The sequence below is a fragment of the Nicotiana sylvestris genome, chromosome 2 (genome assembly GCF_000393655.2).
Source record: "Nicotiana sylvestris chromosome 2, ASM39365v2, whole genome shotgun sequence".
NCBI lineage: Eukaryota > Viridiplantae > Streptophyta > Magnoliopsida > Solanales > Solanaceae > Nicotiana > Nicotiana sylvestris.
Genome location: NC_091058.1, coordinates 46,988,467 through 47,013,208, shown reverse-complemented (window position 1 = coordinate 47,013,208; position 24,742 = coordinate 46,988,467). Strand labels below are relative to the sequence as shown.

Here is a 24,742-nt window from a genome sequence, read left to right as displayed (position 1 = left end):
GGTACACAGCAACAAACCAACAACCAAATGTTTTCCACAATCCACGAACAACCAACAATAATTCCCAGAACAAAAGAAACCAGCAAATGGTCGAGTGCCAAACCAGTAATTCCAGACGAAGAGTAATGAAACCCCAGAAGTAAAAGAGTGTTCAATGCAGCAAATACCAACAGTTCAGCAACCAACAAACAGCTCAGTCAATGCAGATGACAGAACTTGGCCAAGGCAGCTTGACCAATATGAATTCTTATTCAACTTTCAGATGGTGTTTGGTTATAATCTATTTGGAAACTAACTTATGTTTTTCAGCTTTCTTTAAACTCAGTAAACCTTTCTTCAGACTAAAAGTTTCAGCTTTAAGACTAAAAATTCCAGCCTTTTGTTTTTTCCTTTTTTGAAGACTAAAAGTCCAGCCCCTTTTAATTCTCGAATGGCCTATTTATAAGCCAAATGTCCAAGTGCAGCTGAGCTGCCCTCGTGCTGCAACTTGCAGCCTGCCCATACCCTGTTAAACCCATGCTTGAGCATCTCTTGATGCCAGCCATTTGCTCCCCATGCCTGGTTTATTCTTTAATCAGGATTATGGGCTTATTTTAGTATTCCTTTTAAACCCATGCCCTCATGTTTTGTTCCCCATTGGTATTAGTTTAATCTTAATTTAGTACCCTACTTGTCAGCTCATTTAAACTAATCATTTTTGTTCTTTTCAAACCCCAGACTATCCCTGCTTAACCTTGATTATTATTGCCCTGCCCCTTGCAGCATCAGGGCATTTTTGAACTGATGAAAGTTCAAATTCAAGACTGCCTGGACTGAACCCTTTTCAGTCATTTTTACAATGCAAACAAACCATTTCAGACAATGCTGGGGCATTCGGTCAGTGGCAAAGTTCAATTAGTCATGCGACATTATTAGCTCATTCGATTCATTAGTTATAGAAAACTAATCGACAACATTTATCGAGTCGACTATACTAATTATAACTAGTAATAATCAGTCGCTCATACAAACAATACGTTTAGGGACCCAAAGGGCATCAGACAATTTTTGTTCAATTACTGGGGCCTATATGAGTTAACTTATCTGACGATTAAACTAATCGACGATCATGTTTATCACAGAGTACATTCAGAATACACACATAGAAAATCAATCGACCAAATAAAAGGTCTTTGCTAGAGATGGAAGAAAACAGACAAAGTAACAGACCAAAACAAATAACCACAACAACAAATCATGCTGACAACTCAATTAGAACTAAACAAAGGAAAGGAAAACTTACCGAAAATGTTTAAATCAAACAGACCCAAATCTGACTCAACTCTGCCCATTTGAGGCCGAACAAATTTTAACCAGGGTGTTCTCACACGAGAACACCTTGGTTAAGATCCATTGAACCTCAAACCCCTTTCAAGACTGGCCGGATTCCCCAGGTGCATGTGTTCTAAGGTCTGGATTTTCAGATCTAGATTTTTAGGATTTGTGGGTAGATTCGGACCAAACCAAGCTTGGTTTGGTCACGAGGAAGGTCAGCGGAGTGTCTGGTATGAAGATGGTGAGGTTTGGTATAGATCGAGTTTTGTCTCGAATCTTCAAATCCAGATTCGAGACGATAGGAGATGATTCGAGGTTCGTGGTTAGTGGATTCGTGTTCAGGGGAGTGAGGGGGTCTTAGGGTTTTCAGGGGGTGGTCACCGGCGTTCATGCCGCCGGCTTTAATGGCGAGGGAGACTAGGGCGGCTTGCTAGGGTTCGGGGTTTCAGGTTTGATCTTGGGGACGAAGGTATGGGGTGCTGGTATAGGGGGCGTGGGGTGTAAGGGAAGGTTTATATATGGTCTATGGGATTGGATCTGAGCCGTTAGATCAGATGATCTCAACGGCTTGGATCTGAGGGTGAGAAATGAGACGGGGTCGTTTGGTTTAAGTGAAGGGTTGGGTCACGGGTGCGTGTGTGGACCGTTGGATCAAAAGGCTTAGACGGCTCAGATCAATTTGCTTGAAACGGCGTCGTTGAGGTGAGTTGAACAGCCTGATCTGGACCGTTCCTTTGAATCAGATCAACGGCTTCAAATGGGGACGCCGATACGACGTCGTTTGAGTCCGTGCTTGGGCAGGCTGGATTTGGACTGGGTCTGAGTGCCGGTTTTGGGCCCCTTTTTGTTTCAATTTCTGGGCCCAAATCGATTTTAATCCCTCACTCTTTTGCTCTTTTTTTTTCTTTTTTTTCTTCTTTTAAACAAAAATAATGAAATTAACATCAACAATAATGTAACATTCCCACACAATTATCACGAAAATATTTAAGTAAGTTACATCACAACCTAGAACGAACGACGCACATATATTTATATTTTTGAATTTTCTTTTAACGACACATATATTTTTTTGTATTTTTGTTTGATAATGACTGGATGCAAAATGGACAGACTCACAAACGACTAACAACACATGTCACGGAAAGATCGAAAAATTGTACAGCGAAGCCATTTGCCACTATTTTTATTTTCTTTTGGAGCGATTGTCCGTGAAGCAAAAATCACGTGCTTACAGCTGCCCCTCTTTGCACGAAGACACGAAGGGTTTTCGCGCAAAGATAAAGCGAGCGATTTTTGCCCGTCCGAATACTCCGTGTGAAGCATTTTTTGAAAAAGATTTGACCGAACCTTTGCTTCAGAGGTTTCCTACATATCCTGGGCTGAACAGGAATCAGGTCAATGTAGTTCGGGAAATTTGGTAGCTGGGACTACCGTGTGACTGTAGTGCTTGTTGTTGTTGTTGTGCGCTGTTGTATGCTGATGTAGGATGCTACTGCTCAACCGATCTCCCTATTACATTGCTCAAAGGAAAACAAGAAGCTAAGCTAAACTGAGGATCCTGAAATCTCATCCATCTTCAACTTGTTCTTGTTGCCTTGCTTTCTTGTCGGCTACCACTTTCCTCCGATGCCTTTATCTTGTGACTTTGGGAGATGATGCTGGTCCTTTGCTGACGTTTGAATGCCAGTTTCATCACTTTGCTTGATCCGCTGGGGACACGACTTTCTTCTTTAAATTTTCCAATGGTTTCTTCAGTGGTATGTTTCTTCATCAGCATCGTCATACTGGGCATGCTACAACGCTCTCAAACTGCTTCTTTTGAGACGCGTTCCTTTTTCCTTTTGAATTGCGCGCTTGCCTCTGCAGTTGTCTGCTTCTGGGGATTTTATCGTTTCCCATTTGGGGATCTCTGTTGTACCCTTCCGTCTTCAGGTGGGGTGACTGATTCCAAAATCTAGAGCTAGAAGTATTCCCGCATTATACTGGTGGGCGTGAGAAATGTTTCAAAGAATAAAATTGTTGATATATGTTTCAGAGTTTTGGCTTCTGCCATTTAGGCAGTAGCCGTTCAAGAAATGTAGCGGTTGCTCGACCAAAGCCGGTCAATAAGACAGATCACCTAGAACTTAAATGTATTCCCGCATTATACTGGTGGGCGACCTAGAACTTAAATGTATTCCCGTATTATACTGGTGGGCGACCTAGAACTGAAAAGTATTCCCGCATTATACTGGTGGGTGACCTAGAACTGAAAAGTATTCCCGCATTATACTGGTGGGCGACCTAGAACTTAAAAGTATTCCCGCATTACACTGGTGGGCGACCTATAACTTAAATGTATTCCCGCATTATACTGGTGGGCGACCTAGAACTTAAATGTATTCCCGCATTATACTGGTGGGCGACCTAGAACTTAAAAGTATTCCCGCATTATACTGGTGGGCGACCTAGAACTTAAATGTATTCCCGCATTATACTGGTGGGCGACCTAGAACTTAAAAGTATTCCCGCATTATACTGGTGGGCGACCTAGAACTTAAATGTATTCCCGCATTATACTGGTGGGCGACCTAGAACTTAAATGTATTCCCGCATTATACTGGTGGGCGACCTAGAACTTAAAAGTATTCTCGCATTATACTGGTGGGCGACCTAGAACTTAAATGTATTCCCGCATTATACTGGTGGGCGACCTAGAACTTAAAAGTATTACTGGTGGGCGACCTAGAACTTAAAAGTATTCCCGCATTATACTGGTGGGCGACCTAGAACTTAAATGTATTCCCGCATTATACTGGTGGGCGACCTAGAACTTAAATGTATTCCCGCATTATACTGGTGGGCGACCTAGAACTTAAAAGTATTCCCGCATTATACTGGTGGGCGACCTAGAACTTAAAAGTATTCCCGCATTATACTGGTGGGCGACCTAGAACTTAAATGTATTCCCGCATTATACTGGTGGGCGACCTAGAACTTAAATGTATTCCCGCATTATACCGGTGGGCGACCTAGAACTTAAATGTATTCCCGCATTATACTGGTGGGCGACCTAGAACTTAAAAGTATTCCCGCATTATACTGGTGGGCGACCTAGAACTGAAAAGTATTCCCGCATTATACTGGTGGGCGACCTAGAACTTAAAAGTATTCCCGCATTATACTGGTGGGCGACCTAGAACTTAAATGTATTCCCGCATTATACTGGTGGGCGACCTAGAACTTAAATGTATTCCCGCATTATACTGGTGGGCGACCTAGAACTTAAATGTATTCCCGCATTATACTGGTGGGCGACCTAGAACTTAAAAGTATTCCCGCATTATACTGGTGGGCGACCTAGAACTTAAAAGTATTCCCGCATTATACTGGTGGGCGACCTAGAACTTAAAAGTATTCCCGCATTATACTGGTGGGCGACCTAGAACTTAAATGTATTCCCGCATTATACTGGTGGGCGACCTAGAACTTAAATGTATTAAAATTGCTTCCCCGTTCTTCCGAGAAAATTTTCGACAATCGGCAGAAAATTTTCTGCCCCGGTTTTGGTGACTTCCCTGGCGTTGCATCTCGCTGTCATCATCAATCCTTTGTTTTCCTGCAGCAGACAAAAGGATTTAATCAGTTTTAATCGTGGTGGTAGAGGGTGCCTTTCTGGCGAGCAATTTTTCTCTCTTCCCCTTTTCTTGCTCTTTGTCCCCATAATTGGTTGGCGGGCAAAGTTGCCTGTTGGGGGTCTCTAGCCTGCTGGGGATTGGTTTTCAATTTATCCCCTTTTCTGCTTTCTCTTTAAACACATGATGTGGGAGTCTGCTTCTAACTCCCGAAACCACTCCCTTTTGGAGCTTACTTCTTCCAAAATTTCCGGGCACAATCCCTGCATTGCCTGGGACCGGCCTTTAAGACTGTTTGTATTATCCTGCATTGGATAAATTCCCCTTCGGTTCCTGGTAGTAAGCTTTGAAAAATCCTTTCAAGACACATTTTAGGAAAAGAAATAAAAGATATGGAAAGGAGAAAATCTTTCTGAACCAATATTTTTTGTGGGAGGAGACAATCAAAAGAACTTATCTGGAGGACACAACTGGTCCCTGTGATCATGGCGTGCACCATAGATTCCCGACCCAGTCTATTTGTATCAATTGATTTGCCCGATGGTTTGACTTGCTGGGGATGATAAAGGAGTGTTCATTTCGTTTCGAATGTGGTAGCTTTGCTGATCTGTCTCGTCGCCTCATAGTGCCCTTCGAGGGGTTTTCACTAATGAGACTCTCTCTTTTCTCTCATCTCCCGGCGCCTTATGGTGCCTGTGAAGGTTTTCACCAATAAGACTCTCTCATTTCATATCCCTCGTCTTACATCGCCTCTCGGTGCCTGTGAAGGTTTTCACCGATAAGACTCTCTCATTTTATTTCTTTCGAGGAATCGGGGCGTTGTAGATACGACCCTCTCTTCTGGAGACTCCTTTGACTATCAATTCATTCCCAGTCTGACGATCCTCTTCTTTGCTAGGGATCGGTGTATTATTCTCGGTCTTATTTGCCTGACTCGACATCTCTTGAACATTGATCGGGAGGTCTTTTGGACGCTGACGTTGGTTCTGGTGTGGGGTTAAAGAAAGGCTATAAAATTGAAAATAATTTGATGGGTGATGTGCTACAACTTTTGGAATCAAACCTTTGTTGGAACTTAAAAACATAACCTCTGCCCCAGTTTTCTTGCTTGGGGAATTTATTTTTTACACTTATGTTGCGCTATGTGCGTTACGCACGCTGTGCGTATTATGCACACTATGTACATTATGCATCCTATATTCACTATGATGCATACTATGACCGAGCCGTGAGGCGCCTACGTATCCTCTTTGAGGAATCAGGTCAAACGTAATTCCCACAGTTTTGTATTTCTTGTGATTTTATCTTTTTTTTTTTTTTCCTTCTTTTCAATTATTTTTTCTTTTTTTTTCTTTTTTTTAATATCATTAGTGATTCCAAAAGAGGGGTATGAAAGAATAACTTAAGGCTCAAAGGGGGAAGCAAGGGTTAAATAGTGTTTGGATAGAAGAAAGAATTGCCTCCGTCATCTCATTATCCAACAAATGCCAAATACGAACAAATAGACCAAAAATTGCCATAATTAAAGAAGTTACGCATAATATCTCTTGACTGCATCTGAATTGATAGCCATGTCGACACATCTACCTTCGACATCTGTCAAACACAAAGCACCGTTGGACAATACTCTGGTCACGATATAAGGCCCTTGCCAATTTGGGGCGAATTTGCCTTTTGCCTCGACCTGATGTGGGAGGATCTTCTTCAATACCAGCTGCCCTACTTCAAACTTCCTGGGGCGCACCTTCTTATTATACGCTCTTGCCATTCTCTTCTGGTACAGCTGACCATGGCACACTGCTGCCAATCTTTTCTCATCTATCAGGCTCAACTGTTCCAATCGAGCTTTGACCCATTCATCATCATCAATCCCGGCTTCAGCGACAATTCGGAGGGACGGAATTTCGACCTCCGCTGGTATCACGGCCTCAGTTCCATACACCAACAAATAAGGAGTTGTGCCTATGGAAGTCCGAACGGTAGTGCGGTACCCCAACAAGGCAAAGGGTAATTTCTCGTGCCATTGTCTGGACCCTTCCACCATTTTTCGCAGTATCTTCTTGATATTCTTATTGGCTGCTTCGACTGCTCCATTCGCCTTGGGACGATATGGGGTGGAATTGCGGTGTGTAATCTTGAATTGTTGGCATACCTCTTTCATCAGGCTGCTATTAAGATTCGCACCATTATCCGTGATGATCACTTTTGGGATCCCAAATCTGCAGATGATATGGGAGTGAACAAAGTCCACCACTGCCTTCTTGGTTACTGATTTGAAGGTTTTAGCCTCAACCCATTTGGTGAAGTAATCAATGGTCACTAGAATGAACCTGTGACCGTTGGACGCTGCTGGCTCGATGGGCCCAATGACATCCATGCCCCATGCCACAAACGGCCAGGGTGCTGACATCGTATGTAACTCTGTTGGCGGAGAATGAATCAAATCTCCATGTATCTAGCACTGATGGCATTTCCTCACAAAAGTGATACAGTCGTGTTCCATGGTGAGCCAATAACACCCTGTTCGAAGGATCTTTCTTGCCAATACATATCCGCTCATGTGTGGCCCACAAACTCCAGCATGTACCTCTGCCATAACCGTCGTTGCTTGACTGGCATCTATGCATCTCAACAATCCCAAATCCGGGGTTCTTTTGTACAATACTCCTCCACTGAGGAAGAAACCATTCGACAAACGCCGAAGGGCTCTTTTTTGGTCTCCAGAGGCATGTTCTGGATATATCCCCATTCTGAGGTATTCCTTGATATCATGAAACCAGGGTTCGCCATCTGCTTCTTCTTCTATGGCATTGCAGTAGGCGTGCTGATCACGGACCTGGATGTGTAGAGGATCAACATACATTTTGTCAGGGTGGTGCAGCATTAATGCTAAGGTGGCCAAAGCATCTGCAACCTCGTTGTGAACTCTAGGGATGTGTTTGAACTTCACCGATCGAAATTGCTTGCTCAGATCATGCAAGCATTGTCGGTATGGTACGAGTTTTAGATCTCGTGTTTCCCATTCTCCCTGAATTTGATGTATCAAGAGGTCCGAGTCTCCCAAGACCAAGACGTCTTGGACATCCATGTCAGCAGCCAGGCGCAGACCCAGAATGCAAGCCTCATACTCGGCCATATTGTTGGTGCAATAGAAGCGTAGTTGAGCCGTAACAGGATAATGCCGTCCTGTTTCAGAAATGAGTACTGCTCCTATTCCAACCCCTTTTGCGTTTGCAGCTCCATCGAAGAAAAGCTTCCAACCTGGTTCCTCAGTTAATTCCATCTCATTTGTGTGCATTACCTCCTCGTCGGGAAAGTATGTTCTTAAAGGCTCGTACTTTTCATCAACGGGGTTCTCTGCCAAATGATCGGCCAGCGCCTGGGCTTTCATGGCTGTCCTCGTCACATAGACGATATCAAACTCTGTGAGTAGAATTTGCCATTTTGCCAACCTTCCCGTGGGCATAGGTTTCTGAAAGATATACTTCAATGGGTCCAAACGGGATATGAGATAAGTGGTATATGAAGACAGGTAGTGCTTCAACTTCTGAGCTACCCAAGTTAGGGCGCAGCATGTTTTCTCGAGTTGAGTGTACTTGACCTCATGCACTGTGAATTTCTTGCTAAGATAGTAGATGGCTTGCTCCTTCCTTCCTGTGTCGTCATGTTGCCCCAACACACAACCAAATGAATTTTCCAAGACCGTCAGGTAAAGAATTAGGGGCTTCCCGGGCTTAGGCGGGACCAATACGGGTGGATTAGACAGATACCCTTTGATTTGGTCGAAAGCCTCCTGACACTCTGCCGTCCAACCTACCGCAGCATCCTTTTTCAACAGCCGAAATATGGGCTCACAAGTTGCTGTGAGTTGAGCGATGAACCTGCTGATGTAATTGAGTCTACCCAGCAAACTCATTACCTCTGTTTTGTTCCTTGGCGGTGGCAAATCTCGGATGGATTCAATTTTGGATGGGTCTAACTCAATCCCCCGTCGACTGACGATGAATCCTAGCAACTTTCCTGATGGAACCCCGAATGCGCATTTGGCCGGGTTAAGCTTGATATCATACCTCCGGAGTCTTTGGAAAAATCTCCTTAGGTCTGCTACATGGTCCTCCTGACGCCAAGATTTGATGATCACATCATCGACGTACACCTCGATTTCCTTGTGTATCATGTCATGAAACACAGCAGTCATTGCTCGCATGTACGTTGCCCCGGCGTTCTTTAACCCGAACGGCATTACCCGATAGCAGTAGGTTCCCCATGGCGTAATAAACGCTGTCTTCTCAGCATCCTCTTCGTCCATTAGGATCTGATGATAACCCGCATAGCAATCCACAAAGGATCCGATCTCGCGCCCAGCGCAATTATCGATCAGGATATGAATGTTGGGTAACGGAAAATTGTCCTTGGGACTTGCTTTGTTGAGGTTGCGGTAGTCGACGCACACCCTGATTTTTCCATCCTTCTTTGGGACTGGCACCACATTGGCCAACCACTCGGGATATCGAGTGACCCGAATGACCTTTGATTGCAACTGCTTAATCACTTCTTCTTTGATCTTTACACTCATTTCTGTTTTAAATTTCCTTAGTTTTTGCTTGACCGGAGGGTATGCCGGGTCAGTGGGTAATTTGTGAACCACTAAATTGGTGCTTAATCCGGGCATATCATCGTAGGACCATGCAAAAACATCTTTGAATTCCATGAGGGTTTTGATCAATTCTTTTCTGACATTCGGCTCAATGTGGATGCTAATTTTGGTCTCTTGGACGTTGTCAGCGTCTCCTAGATTCACAGCCTCAGTGTCATTTAGGTTAGGCTTGGGTTTCTCTTCAAATTGGCACAACTCCTGGTTTATCTCTTCGAAGGCTTCACCTTCATCACATTCGGATTCACCATCGCAAACGACCTCTTGCACCATTGAGTCAGATTCAGATTGATTTATTAGACTAGGTCGAAGATCCGCTGTGCATGCCATGTCATTAGAACCAGTAAAAAGAGAACTGTTCAGAAAGAAAAGAACAAAACAAGAAATTAAAATGGGACAAAAGAAAAGAACTTTATTAAATTTGCGGGACAAAAGGGTTCACACTTTTACAAAACGAAAGTAAAATTTGGATTACACCCTTGAATAATCCGATCAAACAAACAAACAAACAAAACATTAATCAAAGCCTACTACCAAGACTCCCCTCGGACAGGAAGAGGAGTAACCGTCCAATTGTTGGTCTTGGCCTCAGGCCCCACAAATTGTATCTCTGCTCTGCTGGAACCTTCTCCAGCTTCCACCATACTGACATCCGTGAATAGCCTCTCAAAACTCTGATTCAGGTCTTCATTTATACCGATCAAAGGTCCTCGAATCTTTGGGATCGCTGACCCCTTGGCACTTGCTTTAACAAAAGACCTTGAGAGGCGTGGCACTGGTTTAGGCAGAAACCAGACCCTCTTCTTCATTTTTCGCGCTTGCTTCCTGTCTGCTGCGGTTGGTTTGAACCCCAACCCGAAAGTTTCCAGATTCTTAGGAAGGGAGACAGGTTGGACTATCCCTTGAAGTTCAACTCCCAGGCCTTTTCCCGGCACAAATCCATTACCCAGCATTTCTGACACCATCATGACTGTTGCGGCAGCTACCCTAGGGTGCGGGATGATTTCTCCTTCAGAAATTTTGTTGGCCGACCCTCTATCGAGAATCTGGTAGACCCAAGGACCTTTGTCATCAGTGGTCTCTATGAAAGGCGCAATGGTTCCGCCCATGGTGCATGTTGTATCCTCGCCGTGCAACACGACCTCTTGTCTTTCCCACTCGAATTTCACTGTCTGATGTAGGGTGGAAGGCACCGCTTTAGCTGCATGAATCCAGGGTCGTCCTAACAGCAGGTTATAAGAAACTGTGGCATCTAACACCTGGAATTCCATGGTAAATAAGACTGGCCCAATGGTCAGTTCAAGTACAACATCCCCCACAGTGGCTGTTCCGTTTCCGTCAAACCCCCGGACACAGATGCTATTCTCCCGGATTCTTCCACGGTCGATTTTTAATTGGTCCAGGGTGGATAATGGACAAATATTGGCGCTTGAGCCGTTATCCACCAATACTCGAGTTACCACCGAGTCTTCACATTTGACAGCTAGGTATAGAGCTTTGTTATGCTCTGTACCTTCCACCGGCAGGTCATCATCTGAGAATGTTACCCTGTTCACGTCGAAGATCTTGCTGGCAATGGTTTCCAAGTGGTTTACAGAAATCTTATTGGGTACATGAGCCTCGTTCAATATTTTCAACAGGGCCCGACGGTGCTCCTCAGAATGGATCAGCAACGACAACAGTGAGATCTGGGCCGGTGTTTTTCTCAGCTGTTCGACCACAGAATAGTCATGTACTTTCATCTTCCTCAGGAATTCTTCAGCCTCTTCTTCGGACACTGGCTTCTTGGTTGCCACTGGGTTGGTTTTTCTTAGCTCCACCGGAGCAAAACATCGACCTGATCGAGTCAGCCCTTGCGCTTCACAACTGACTTCTTCCACCTGTTTTCCTTGGTACGTCACCACTGCCTTTTCATATTTCCAAGGCACAGCCCTGCTGTCAATCATCGGCAGCTGGACCACAGGTTTTATGGTCACCCGTTCTCTACATACCCCTTTCAACAAGACCGTCTGTGTGGGCGGGATCCCTGGTATTACCAACTTGCTTGTTATGGTGGACGGGCTCTTTCCCAAGATCACTACTGGCTTGACGCCTTCTGCCTGCGACTGTACACTCGTTCCTCCACTGGTTGAGACTTCTTTTGGGGTGGCTTGGATCATCATCACTGTTTGCGAGGGTTTTCTCAGCTCTCCTCCCTCATACACCAACTCGATCATGTGAGTTTCGTGGTGCGCTGGCAGTGGGTTTTGGTTGATGTTAGGAGCCTCCGGTGTCTGGACCTCGATCTTATTAGTGTCAATAAGATCCTGTATGGCATGCCTTAACTTCCAACACTTCTCGGTGTCATGCCCGAGCATCCCTGAGCAGTATTCACAACTGATTGATCGATCCAAATTCTGAGGTGGGGGATTTGGTTCTCGAGTCTGGACAGGACTAACCAAACCCAATTGCCGCAGCTTGTGGAACAAAGCGGTGTAGGTTTCTCCCAGCTCCGTGAAGGTTCTCTGCTTCCGCAACCTGTCATTCCTAGCATCTGGATTTCCCCGGAAGCCTGCCCCTGAAGGGTTTCTATACGCCCTTGGTGGAGGATAGGTGTTTTGTGGTGGGTAGTTATTATGTGGAGCTGGGTATGTGTTGTGGGGGGCGGTGTGCGCCATTGTGGGCGAACCGGAGGCTGAGTGTATGTCTGGGCTTGGTGTACGGAACAATGTGGTTCTCGAGGTGGATAGAAATTTTGTGGTGGGTTGTATGGGTATCCTGACCTGTGAGGTCTGGGTTGGTTGTAGTGTGGCCTGCCAGCCCTGGACCAACTGCCTGCCTCAATCATGGCAACCTCTTCTTTCTTTCTTCTCAACGCACCTCCCGTGCCGTTTTGAATGGCCTGGGTTGTCGCCTTGAGTGCCGAATAGTTCAAGATCTTGTCAGACCTCAAACCCTCTTCTATCATGACCCCTATCTTGACCACCTCGTTGAAAGATTTTCCAACCGTTGTCACCAAGTGACCAAAGTAGGTTGGATCTAGTGTCTGCAAAAAATAGTCCACCATCTCTCCCTCTCTCATGGGAGGATCGACTCTAGCTGCTTGTTCTCTCCAGCGGAACCCGAACTCGCGAAAACTTTCCCCGGGTTTCTTCCTAGTTCTCAATAATGTGAGACGGTCAGGGACTATCTCGAGATTGTACTGGAAATGACCTGCAAAAGCCTGCACCAGGTTATCCCACGTGTACCACCTACTGAAATCCTGCCTGGTATACCATTCCAGTGCAGATCCGCTCAGACTTTGGCCGAAATAAGCTATCAAGAGCTCATCCTTGCCTCCTGCCCCTCTCATTTTACTACAGAATCCCCGCAAATGTGCCATGGGATCACCGTGCCCTTCATATAAATCAAACTTGGGCATCTTGAACCCAGCCGGGAGTTGGACATCCGGGAAAGGGCACAGATCTTTGTATGCCACGCTGACTTGATTGCCCAGCCCGTGCAAGTTCCTGAAGGATTGCTCCAGGCTTTTGAACTTTCTCAACACTTCATCCTGTTCAGGGGCCTTAACCGGCTTCTCAACCTCTGCCGGTACTTCCAAATGTGGATTGTAAGCCTGTGGTTCGGGTGCATGGAATGTAGGCTCAGGGGGATAGTATTGTGTATCGTGAGCCTGAAACAATGGCTCACTGGTCGTTCGCTGCAAAGGGGCTGATGCAGGTCCCACAAAAATGGGAATATTGGGTGTTGGGAGAGGTTGATGGGGTGGTGGAGCTTGGGAATCATGAGGGCTTCTTTCTTGATGATAGAGGGGATTTGGGCGGCTTGTGGAAGGGCCAGAGTGAGGGTACTCCGGCATGTGTCCCAGTGTTTCAGGACTCTTTTGTGTTTTGGCTAGGGCTAGTTGCATTGCATTCATTTCTAGTCCCATCCTTTCAATCTTTTCCATCGCTTCTTTTAACAACTGGCTCATCGGCCTTTCTTCCTCATTGCTATTCTCCGAAGTAGTCATGCTTGTTGCTACCGGTCCTTTGGATCTGGTTTGGTATGAATGTGTTGCCAGAATTCTTTAACAACTAACTGTCTGATATCAGACAACAACAAACTTTGTTAGTGTTAGAGCTTAACAGATTTGATCATAACACATAGAGGATGCAATGCACCTAGGCAGTTAACCGTTTCTACATGCTTTGCTTCAAACAACATGCGTCATCCCGGTTTGCTCATTCGTCTCTTTAAAGTATTTTGCGAAACCCTGCGTTTTATTTTATTTACATTTTCTTTTCTTTATTTATTAAAAGCGGTCGAATCTTATGGGGATTGCCTACGTATCACGTCCCCGCGTGAATCAGACCAGGCGTAGTTCTGCCTTAAAGTAAACATTTATGAAAAGAAAATGAACAAACATTACATTTGAAAACTTTGTAAAACAATGTCTTGAAATACACATCAAAGAAAATGAACAACATTACATTTGAAAACTTTGTGAAAACAATGTCTTGAAACACACACATTCAAATTGAAATAAAAAGATACAATTCTTAACATCTCATAACGTGCCCCACTTTCCACTTGTGTTGTAAATTATTAGATCATTTGCTCAAGGCGGGGCTTGACCCGGATGTCCTCCCAATGTTCGATACATCCTTTCCAACTCCACTGCTAGATGACGGGCAAAGGTGGGTGCATGCTCGGTAAACCTTTCATAATCCATTCCTTGGCAGTTTACATAACTTTGAGAGGTGTAGACCGCCAGGTCGTGGATCTGTGCCCTGAAATCTTGGAGACGTTGGCCTTGATCCTGCAATTGCTGCTGGCGAGTGGTGGCTACATCTCGGATACGGCCTTCACGATCTAGGGCTGACTCTAATAGAGCTCGGAGTCTGGCCTGCTCTAATCTCATCTGCGCTCTTTCTCTCTCAGTGTCCGCTTGTTGATGCTCTCTGTACCTTCTTGCTTCTTCTAGTTGTGCACGAAGTTGGTCTCCTGATCGTATCCAATGGTCTTTTTCCTTCTCGAATTGTGCCCTGTCTTTCTCGGATTGCCTATTTTGGCGTTCCTTATCAGATCTGGCTTCTTCGTTTAATTGTTGGATCCTTTCTTTTGCTTTGCTCAACGCCCTTTCTTTTGCAGCAAGAATGGAATCATAATCCTGCATTCTTTCAAAAAGATTGGCGATGGTTTTTTGATCCTTCCAATTCCTCATTGGCGTTTCAGAAGCCTTTTTCATTTTCAGAAATCGAGCATGAAGACTTTCATTCTCACAGGCTAGACTCTTCTTCTCGCCTTCAGCTTCTTGTGCTTGCAAATCCTTCTCCAGACTGAGGTTCCTTAGATTTTCCTTTAGGGCGTGGATAGTTGCTTTGTACCCCTTCTCTTTTTCTCCCCAGATCAACCGCTCTTGGATTTTATCATTAAAGTTTTGAATATGGGGTCTTTTAGTTGGCCTTCTCAGCTCAGGTTCTGGTACCTCGTCCATGCGAGACCGTTTCTCGAACCACCTTGCATATCCAGGATTTATCTCACCCTTTTTAGTGTCTGGGACTTGAGTATCGCTTTTTAAGTATCGACATCCATTCCACATCTGCTGAAGTAACGCCTCAGGAATAGTGGCCTCTGGGTGTAGTTCGATTTCTTGCGCACTCAAATCTTCATCATCAGGAACTACTTGATATCTTCCTAGTTGTCTTAGGACTCTCAATGGCGCGTATGGCTGGATGCTTCTCAATCCCAATAGTAGCAGATAACTATTTGAGTTTGACATATGTATTACTTCCCTCATTGATAGCCATCCCAGAGTCCATTCAATTTGATTTGCCGTTAGAGCCCTTAGCCGAGATACCCATGCTTCTGTCCCTTCTGGAACCTGATAATTTTTCGCTCTTTCCTCATAACCCTCGATGTAATTATCGTTGTTTGGCCTGTACTGTATGATCTTGGTCTGTTGTTGGAGATGTTCAATCAGCCACATTTGCAACAAAATTCCGCATCCTTCGAAGACTTTCGCTCCTGCTTTACATAAAGTCAAAGCCCGATAAATGTCTGAGAGAATGATGGGGACAAGGGTGTGATTTTCCTTGGAAGTGAGGATTTGCACAACTTTTGCGGTGCGAATATTGATTGTTCGTTCTTTGTTCGGGAAGACCATGATCCCTAGAAAAGCCACCATGAAGGCGAAACGACGGTGAACCTACCATGCGTCTTTGTCTTGTTTGTTAGTAAGGCCTTTCTCATGAATTTCGAACCCATCTGACTTTCCGAACCTTGAATACAAAAAGTTGAAAGAACAACATCCGTTGACGACGTTGCTTTTCCTGATTTGACTGCTGATGTTCAAAAGACCGAAGAATCGATGTACCGAGGGAGCCTTCGTGAATATCAAGCTTTGATTCCTTAAACTTCCGTCAAAACCAACATATCCAGCTACCTCTTCTAATGTAGGAGTGAGCTCGAAGTCAGAGAAACGAAAGACATTGTGAACAGGGTCCCAAAAAGTCACTAATGCCGCAATCAGATCCTCACGGGGTTTAACTTTCATAATGTCCGGGAGATTTCCCAAATGCTTGATGACCCACTTTTGACCATCTTTGCCTAATTCACCCCACCACATTTGAAGCTGGAATAGAAACTCTTCTGTATTTGCGGAGGAGGGGTTTTGTGTGGTGCTCATTTTGTATCTGAAATTTAATTTAATAAAGTCAAGACTCATTTTGAAAACGTACTCCAATCGCTTTCAGTTAAAACTATTTCAAGATTTAAAACTATATTTTTTGAATTTTCCAACTATTTTCAAGACTAAATACCTTTCAAGATTAAATACCTTTATTTCAAGATTTGAAAACTATACTTTATTTTTATTACATATATATATATATATATATATATATATATATATTACATATATATATATATTTTTTATTATGACCCATTTTACTCCTCAGCTCCTACCATGATTTCATTTAAGCCGGTCAGCGAGCATGTTCGAGGCAAATGAATGCACGTATAGCAAGTAGGATGCATCAGGATGGTCTTTTTATTTCGGGTTCACCTGTCTTAGACGGACCCAACCCCTGTGTTGAGTCCCCTAAGTCAAATGCACGTGATGCAAATAAACGTTCCTACTAGGGATCCGGTACATGGCTGAGTTATTCTAAGTGTAACCCTGAGGTTGATTGTTCTAAACCTGGCTTACCCAAACGGACAGTTTGAGCCGAAGCGGGGGCAACGTACCGGGAGCACGAAAGTCTGCCCGGCCTAGTTACTTGTCCCAACTCCGTCTTATTTGGTATGACTTTAACAGAAAGGTGGGTCACGCGCACGTGTACACCATAAATTCAGAAGACTCAGAAAGAAGGGTTTCGTAGCAGTTTTATATACACAATTCAGATAATATTAAAGCGGTAAAAGCATCATTTAGCACATTAAGCATATATCATGTAAAAATCAGATAATAAATAAAGCCAAATAACAACAATTATTCTAAGCTCGAATTCTTAACCCTGAACCAGTGGTTCTGGGTCACCGGTCCCCAGCAGAGTCGCCAGAGCTGTCACACCTCCTTTTTACGTACCCGGAGAGGGCGCAGGGGAGTTTTTTCCAATTAAAGGACAATCGAAACGGGATTGGTTTAATTATTTCAGAGTCGCCACTTGGGAGATTTAGGGTGTCCCAAGTCACCAATTTTAATCCCGAATCGAGGAAAAGAATGACTCTATATTACAGTCTGCGTACCAGAAATCCGGATAAGGAATTCTGTTAACCCGGGAGAAGGTGTTAGGCATTCCCGAGTTCCGTGGTTCTAGCACGGTCGCTCAATTGTTATATTCGGCTTGATTATCTGATTTTATACAAGTGTGAACTTATGTGCAAAATTTTAAACTTTTGATCGCTTTTATCATTTACTGTTTTTATCAAGAATTGCAACGTTGTAAAAATGTATCTCGAACCGCGTTACAATCAATGTACCCGTGGTCGTCGATACATTTTGACTCCGTTGAGATTTGGATTTGGGTCACATCAATGTGCACCCGAGTTTACGAAGGTAAGATTTATTAAGGCGCGTCCTAAAGAGTCTAACGTATTGTTATTTTAGGAGGGTTGTGAGATTTGCTAAACAACCCGTCCTGGAAACTAAATGCTTCAATAATATACATTTAACAAGGGCCCCGCATCTGCGTTTTGTTTATTTTATCGAGGCTCATCTCGTTGTTATTTTTAAAGGATATCCTATAGCAACTACGTTTCTTGTCGTGTTTGTCTCTATCAATTGAAAGCAGTAAATAGCCTTAGTCGATTACATGCTTGCGAGCTTATTTATAACAGGATTTAAAGTGCTTTTACAGAATAATAAAACGTGACTGCACTTATGGACAACTAGTCGAAAATTATGGGCCCAAACCTAGCTCATGCGAGATGGCCAGACTTGGGCCCCTGTTTTTCCGATACAGGCCTAGCTGATTTGTTTCGATTTGGGCTCGGCCTTCCTGAGGTTGAGGCCTAGAACTGATTCTTTGTTCTTTATCAATTTATATGTGACAATCTGGTAAAAGGGGAAAGAACTTTAACTCATGTGGATAGTTTTCCTATTTAGCCTACATTAGAGAATATACTACACCATCAGACTAAGTCTAAAATACAACTTATTACACTGGGAATGTTTTTCACCTAACAGCATACATACATGACTATCATTCATTAATCTACATTAATATACTGAGCATGTAGGCTACTTCTATTATCCAAACGAAAATGTAACTATTTCATGACATTTAATGTAACAGTTCATGTATATATAAAAACAATCTGCAGGTCCTCTCTTTTGCACTCATGCTCAAACTCTCAGTTACATTGGTGGTATCAACTGTGTACCTGGTAAGGAAAGGAAAGGAAGAAAGGAATGATCAGCTGGGCAGTATGCAGTAAACACAGCAACAACAGGTACACAGCAACAGCACAGCAACAAACCAACAACCAAATGTTTTCCACAATCCACGAACAACCAACAATAATTCCCAGAACAAAAGAAACCAGCAAATGGTCGAGTGCCAAACCAGTAATTCCAGACGAAGAGTAATGAAACCCCAGAAGTAAAAGAGTGCTCAATGCAGCAAATACCAACAGTTCAGCAACCAACAAACAGCTCAGTCAATGCAGATGACAGAACTTGGCCAAGGCAGCTTGACCAATATGAATTCTTATTCAACTTTCAGATGGTGTTTGGTTATAATCTATTTGGAAACTAACTTATGTTTTTCAGCTTTCTTTAAACTCAGTAAACCTTTCTTCAGACTAAAAGTTTCAGCTTTAAGACTAAAAATTCCAGCCTTTTGTTTTTTCCTTTTTTGAAGACTAAAAGTCCAGCCCCTTTTAATTCTCGAATGGCCTATTTATAAGCCAAATGTCCAAGTGCAGCTGAGCTGCCCTCGTGCTGCAACTTGCAGCCTGCCCATACCCTGTTAAACCCATGCTTGAGCATCTCTTGATGCCAGCCATTTGCTCCCCATGCCTGGTTTATTCTTTAATCCAGGATTATGGGCTTATTTTAGTATTCCTTTTAAACTCATGCCCTCATGTTTTGTTCCCCATTGGTATTAGTTTAATCTTCATTTAGTACCCTACTTGTCAGCTCATTTAAACTAATCATTTTTGTTCTTTTCAAACCCCAGACTACCCCTGCTTAACCTTGATTATTATTGCCCTGCCCCTTGCAGCATCAGGGCATTTTTGAACTGATGAAAGTTCAAATTCAAGACTGCCTGGACTGAACCCTTTTCAGTCATTTTTACAATGCAAACAAACCATTTCAGACAATGCTGGGGCATTCGGTCAGTGGCAAAGTTCAATTAGTCATGCGACATTATTAGCTCATTCGATTCATTAGTTATAGAAAACTAATCGACAACATTTATCGAGTCGACTATACTAATTATAACTAGTAATAATCAGTCGCTCATACAAACAATACGTTTAGGGACCCAAAGGGCATCAGACAATTTTTGTTCAATTACTGGGGCCTATATGAGTTAACTTATCTGACGATTAAACTAATCGACGATCATGTTTATCACAGAGTACATTCAGAATACACACATAGAAAATCAATCGACCAAATAAAAGGTCTTTGCTAGAGATGGAAGAAAACAGACAAAGTAACAGACCAAAACAAATAACCACAACAACAAATCATGCTGACAACTCAATTAGAACTAAACAAAGGAAAGGAAAACTTACCGAAAATGTTTAAATCAAACAGACCCAAATCTGACTCAACTCTGCCCATTTGAGGCCGAACAAATTTTAACCAGGGTGTTCTCACACGAGAACACCTTGGTTAAGATCCATTGAACCTCAAACCCCTTTCAAGACTGGCCGGATTCCCCAGGTGCATGTGTTCTAAGGTCTGGATTTTCAGATCTGGATTTTTAGGATTTGTGGGTAGATTCGGACCAAACCAAGCTTGGTTTGGTCACGAGGAAGGTCAGGGGAGTGTCTGGTATGAAGATGGTGAGGTTTGGTATAGATCGAGTTTTGTCTCGAATCTTCAAATCCAGATTCGAGATGATAGGAGATGATTCGAGGTTCGTGGTTAGTGGATTCGTGTTCAGGGGAGTGAGGGGGTCTTAGGGTGTTCAGGGGGTGGTCACCGGCGTTCGTGCCGCCGGCTTTAATGGCGAAGGAGACTAGGGCGGCTGCTAGGGTTTGGGGGTTTCAGGGTTCAGGGAACGAAGGGATGGGGTGCTGGTATAGGGGGCGTGGGGTGTAAGGGAAGGTTTATATATGGTCTATGGGATTGGATCTGAGCCGTTAGATCAGATGATCTCAACGGCTTGGATCTGAGGGTGAGAAATGAGACGGGGTCGTTTGGTAGTTAAACGGGGTCGTTTGGTTTAAGTGAAGGGTTGGGTCACGGGTGCGTGTGTGGACCGTTGGATCAAAAGGCTTAGACGGCTCAGATCAATTTGCCTGAAACGGCGTCGTTGAGGTGAGTTGAATAGCCTGATCTGGACCGTTCCTTTGAATCAGATCAACGGCTTCAAATGGGGACGCCGATACGACGTCGTTTGAGTCCGTGCTTGGGCAGGCTGGATTTGGACTGGGTCTGAGTGCCAGTTTTGGGCCCCTTTTTGTTTCAATTTCTGGGCCCAAATCGATTTTAATCCCTCACTCTTTTGCTCTTTTTTTTTCTTTTTTTTCTTCTTTTAAACAAAAATAATGAAATTAACATCAACAATAATGTAACATTCCCACACAATTATCACGAAAATATTTAAGTAAGTTACATCACAACCTAGAACGAACGACGCACATATATTTATATTTTTGAATTTTCTTTTAACGACACATATATTTTTTTGTATTTTTGTTTGATAATGACTGGATGCAAAATGGACAGACTCACAAACGACTAACAACACATGTCACGGAAAGATCGAAAAATTGTACAGCGAAGCCATTTGCCACTATTTTTATTTTCTTTTGGAGCGATTGTCCGTGAAGCAAAAATCACGTGTTTACAATATGCAGTTGAGCCAAACACGTGCAAAGAGTTATAATCTATAGCAGGTTTTCCATACCATTTTTCAAATGGTGTCTTGCCATCAATAGCAGCAGATGGTAAGCGATTAATGAGGTGGCATGCATATGTAACTGCCTCAGCCCAAAATTCTTTGCCCAAGCCAGCATTGGACAACATACACCGTACCTTCTCCAGCAAGGTCCGGTTCATACGTTCTGCCACTCCATTCTGTTGTGGTGTATGTCTAACAGTGAAGTGTCGGACGATGCCATCATTTTCACAGACCTTATTGAAATGATCATTTTTGTATTCACCTCCATTGTCTGTGCGAATACACTTGATCCTCCTGCCTGTTTTGGCGACATAGTAGTACTTAGCTTAAAATGGGAAGCAAGTGGAGTACTAACTGGCTTAGTCTTGTCATCTATGCCAAAACGTTGAAGTACTCTCTTCAAATATTCCTTTTGAGATAAACAGAGTTTCTTTGAACGTCTATCTCTAATTATCTCCATGCCAAGAATTTTCTTTGCCTCACCCAAATCCTTCATCTCGAACTCCTTCTTCAGTTGAATCTTCAACTTATCAATTTCTTCCGAATTCTTGGAAGCTATCAACATATCATCAACATATAGGAGAAGATATACAAAGGAACCATCTTTAAGCTTGTGCAAATACACACAATGATCGTATTTGCTTCTCTTGTACCCTTGCCGCAACATAAACTCGTCAAATCGCTTGTACCATTGTCTAGAAGATTGTTTCAATCCGTACAACGATTTTTCAAGTTTGCACACCATATTTTCTTTTCCAGCAACTTTGAATCCTTCTGGGTGAGTCATGTAGATTTCCTCCTCCAAGTTTCCATGTAAAAACGCAGTTTTTACATCCATCTGAACTAGTTCCAAATCCAATTGTGTTACCAAAGCCAACATAATTCTAATGGAGGAATGTTTTACAACCGGAGAAAACACTTCATTGTAATCAATTCCCTCCTTTTGAGCATAACTACTATAGTGTGAATAAGTCACAACTACTATACCAAAAATTATGACAGCCACCAAATAATAAATAAGACAATAAAGCAACAATAAAGGGAACACCAAAATTTACGAGGTTCGGCTAATTTTGCCTACTCCTCGGACACAACCAATATTTTATTTCACTCCAAAAATACAAGTAAAATAATACTAAAGAGAGAAATACAAATGCCTTAAACAGATGAGAAGGCAAATGAGAAGTGTGTTTAAATCCTAAACATTAAGCATAGTTTTGCCAAATTCAACACTCTTGACAATAATTAACAACATCTGGAAAGAGAAAGAAGTGAACCAAAGGGCAATAGTAGTGTTACTAGATTCAAAAGAGATGGCAGAAATTAAAGGGCCATAGTTTCCTCTTATAGGGACAGCTGTTGTTCCTTTCCCGGCATACTGAAAGCGCACTTCTAGAATGCCATCTTCTACAACTGCATTGAACTTTCTTATCAAAGCTTTATCAACTTCTCCAGCTAAACTTCTAATATCAAAATCTTTGAGCTTCCTCTCGCCCTGCATCCAGTTAAATAGTTAAGCAAACTGCACCTAAACCTTGGCGTACTACTCAGATGAATGTTAATTGACCTGAATGTAGACATCAAACATCCGTTTTCCAAGACTTCGGAAAGATCGGTTATCTCTTATAACAATCTCTGCAAAGTGCAGTGTCACAGTGTAGTTTCCATTTGCTAAACAACGTCCGTAGTAAGTTAGAGATAAAGCTGAGAGCCGAGCTGTCGTATACAGTTCAGTGTCATCTCCCTTAATGGCAGATACATTAGTCGCTTTGTAATTTCTCTCTACCCAGAAGTCTCCAGTATTGCTGGCTCCCCAGCTCTCTTTCGAGTAAAAGAATTTTGCAGGACCTGCTGAATCGTCATCTGCTTCATAAGGGGTGTCCCCTATTGTCACACTCTCACCACCACAATTTATGTGCACTGAGTACCAATCTGCATATAATTAAAACACATGAAGTAAATCTGCCTCTACAAAACATAGCAGACACAGAGAACTGACATTATCAAGTGTTCTGTTTCTCCATTATCAACAGAAATTGATAAAGTACTGTGATCTGAAACTACTGAAAACAGAATCTTAGATTGAGAGAATTTGAATCTTAGTCTTGTAGAAGGATAAACTTACTCTTTGAACAATGATTACTTGACAAGCATTTCCCTAGTTCTCTGAATCAAGTTGGAAGGAGAGTCAGTTGAAAATTCTCTAAGAAAATGATCATGCATCCAGTCTCCTATACGACAAGTTAAAGACTTACGACTTTTTTGTTGCGTTATAGCTTCTGAACAAGTTTCTGCCAAGAAGAAAATGTCTCTTAGAAATAACAACAGCTGGTGCGCGAATAATAAAAATGAGCAGGAAGAAGGCATAAAGTTCGAGGATCATACAGGTTTTCCGGACAAGTAGTTGGCTCAATACTCTCATTGAAGTTGTTATAAGATAGGTCTGCATGTCTGCAAATACAGTTTTCTAACATAACTAGTGTTCTCCCAGTACTATAAAAGTAATAAAAGGAGATGGAGTATTTGTGTTTCTGATTGCAGGATGCAAATGTCAGTTTTACCAATACTAATACAGAATTATAAATGGTGCAAAACAGAATCAGCAAGTTAGTGTTGATTAAAAGGAAATTCTGTAAGGAATACTGTGTGCATGCAACATTGGCATTTATGACTATATGCTAATGGAATCTAAAGTTCTTGAGATAAAGAGAATCTCGCATTCATAGGCATGAGTAGATTTATAAGTAAAACCATGTTATCAGAAGTAATAAACTTACAAATTGGATTCTCTACGTATGATCCAGTCTTCAATTGGCCCAGTAAGTTTATTGCTTGTCAGGTACCTTACAAAGCAAAATCTTTAATTCTACTGAAGATTTCAATTCGAACAAAGAGCTTAATAAATAAATAAATGAATAAAGCTCTGAAAAACCAATAAAATGTCATACAATGGAAATTTCTTTGGCGATAAATGCGTTTGAAGCCTCAGCACCTTGGCCATTCATGTCTCAGGTTTAAATTTTATCATATATATTTCAATGGGAAAAAAAAAGGTTGGATTAGTTGAGAATATAAGGCCAACGCGCAGGCATGCAAGCTGAAAGAAAAACTTTGAGTATCACAAGTTTCATCCCTATGTTATGTCACTTACAATCTCTCCAGATCGGTCCTTCAAGCCTGTTGAAGCTTAGATCTCTGCAGCAAAAGAAAACCATAGTCAAGACGAAACAATACTTTTCGAGACCTATAGCATAAGTGCATAACGATGAGATGGAAGCTTAAGTTTTTTTTATTTTCCCTTTTCCTCTTGGAGAGAAGGTCTCCTCTATATGGTCTTCATTAAAGAACTACAAAATGTTAACAATTAAGGAAGACTCAATTTCAATAGACCTGTCTCGTGGCCTAAAAAGTATACAGAAATTGTAAAAGCGAAACAATAAAAGAGGAAGGATTGCATAATTGGCATGCGTTATTTCTGTTAAGTTCAGGTACGTATGGAAGAGAGAAAGAAAAGGATATCGAAAGAGGAAGAAATTAAAATCAGAGTGAAGTTAGGCGGCAGACTTACAGAACTTGTAATTTAGTCATTTTAGCTATGTAAGAAGGAATCT

At 42.6% G+C, this 24,742-nt stretch overlaps 1 protein-coding gene across 1 annotated transcript in view; it reads right to left on the bottom strand.

Moving 5' to 3' along the window:
* LOC104211377 (probable LRR receptor-like serine/threonine-protein kinase At1g07650) overlaps positions 1 to 24,145 on the bottom strand; it is a 33,006-nt gene extending 8,861 nt beyond the window's left edge. Inside the window, exons 1-9 of the mRNA XM_070165745.1 lie at positions 24,080 to 24,145; positions 23,909 to 23,974; positions 23,517 to 23,582; positions 23,387 to 23,422; positions 23,257 to 23,297; positions 22,699 to 23,063; positions 22,431 to 22,626; positions 16,804 to 16,809; positions 6,595 to 6,630 (exon numbers count right to left, since the gene is read on the bottom strand). Coding sequence (XP_070021846.1) covers positions 6,595 to 6,630; positions 16,804 to 16,809; positions 22,431 to 22,626; positions 22,699 to 23,063; positions 23,257 to 23,297; positions 23,387 to 23,422; positions 23,517 to 23,582; positions 23,909 to 23,974; positions 24,080 to 24,132 — 865 coding nt within the window. The 5' untranslated portion in view covers positions 24,133 to 24,145. The remainder of the gene's footprint in view (positions 1 to 6,594; positions 6,631 to 16,803; positions 16,810 to 22,430; positions 22,627 to 22,698; positions 23,064 to 23,256; positions 23,298 to 23,386; positions 23,423 to 23,516; positions 23,583 to 23,908; positions 23,975 to 24,079) is intronic.
* Between the last annotated feature and the right edge of the window lie 597 nt (positions 24,146 to 24,742).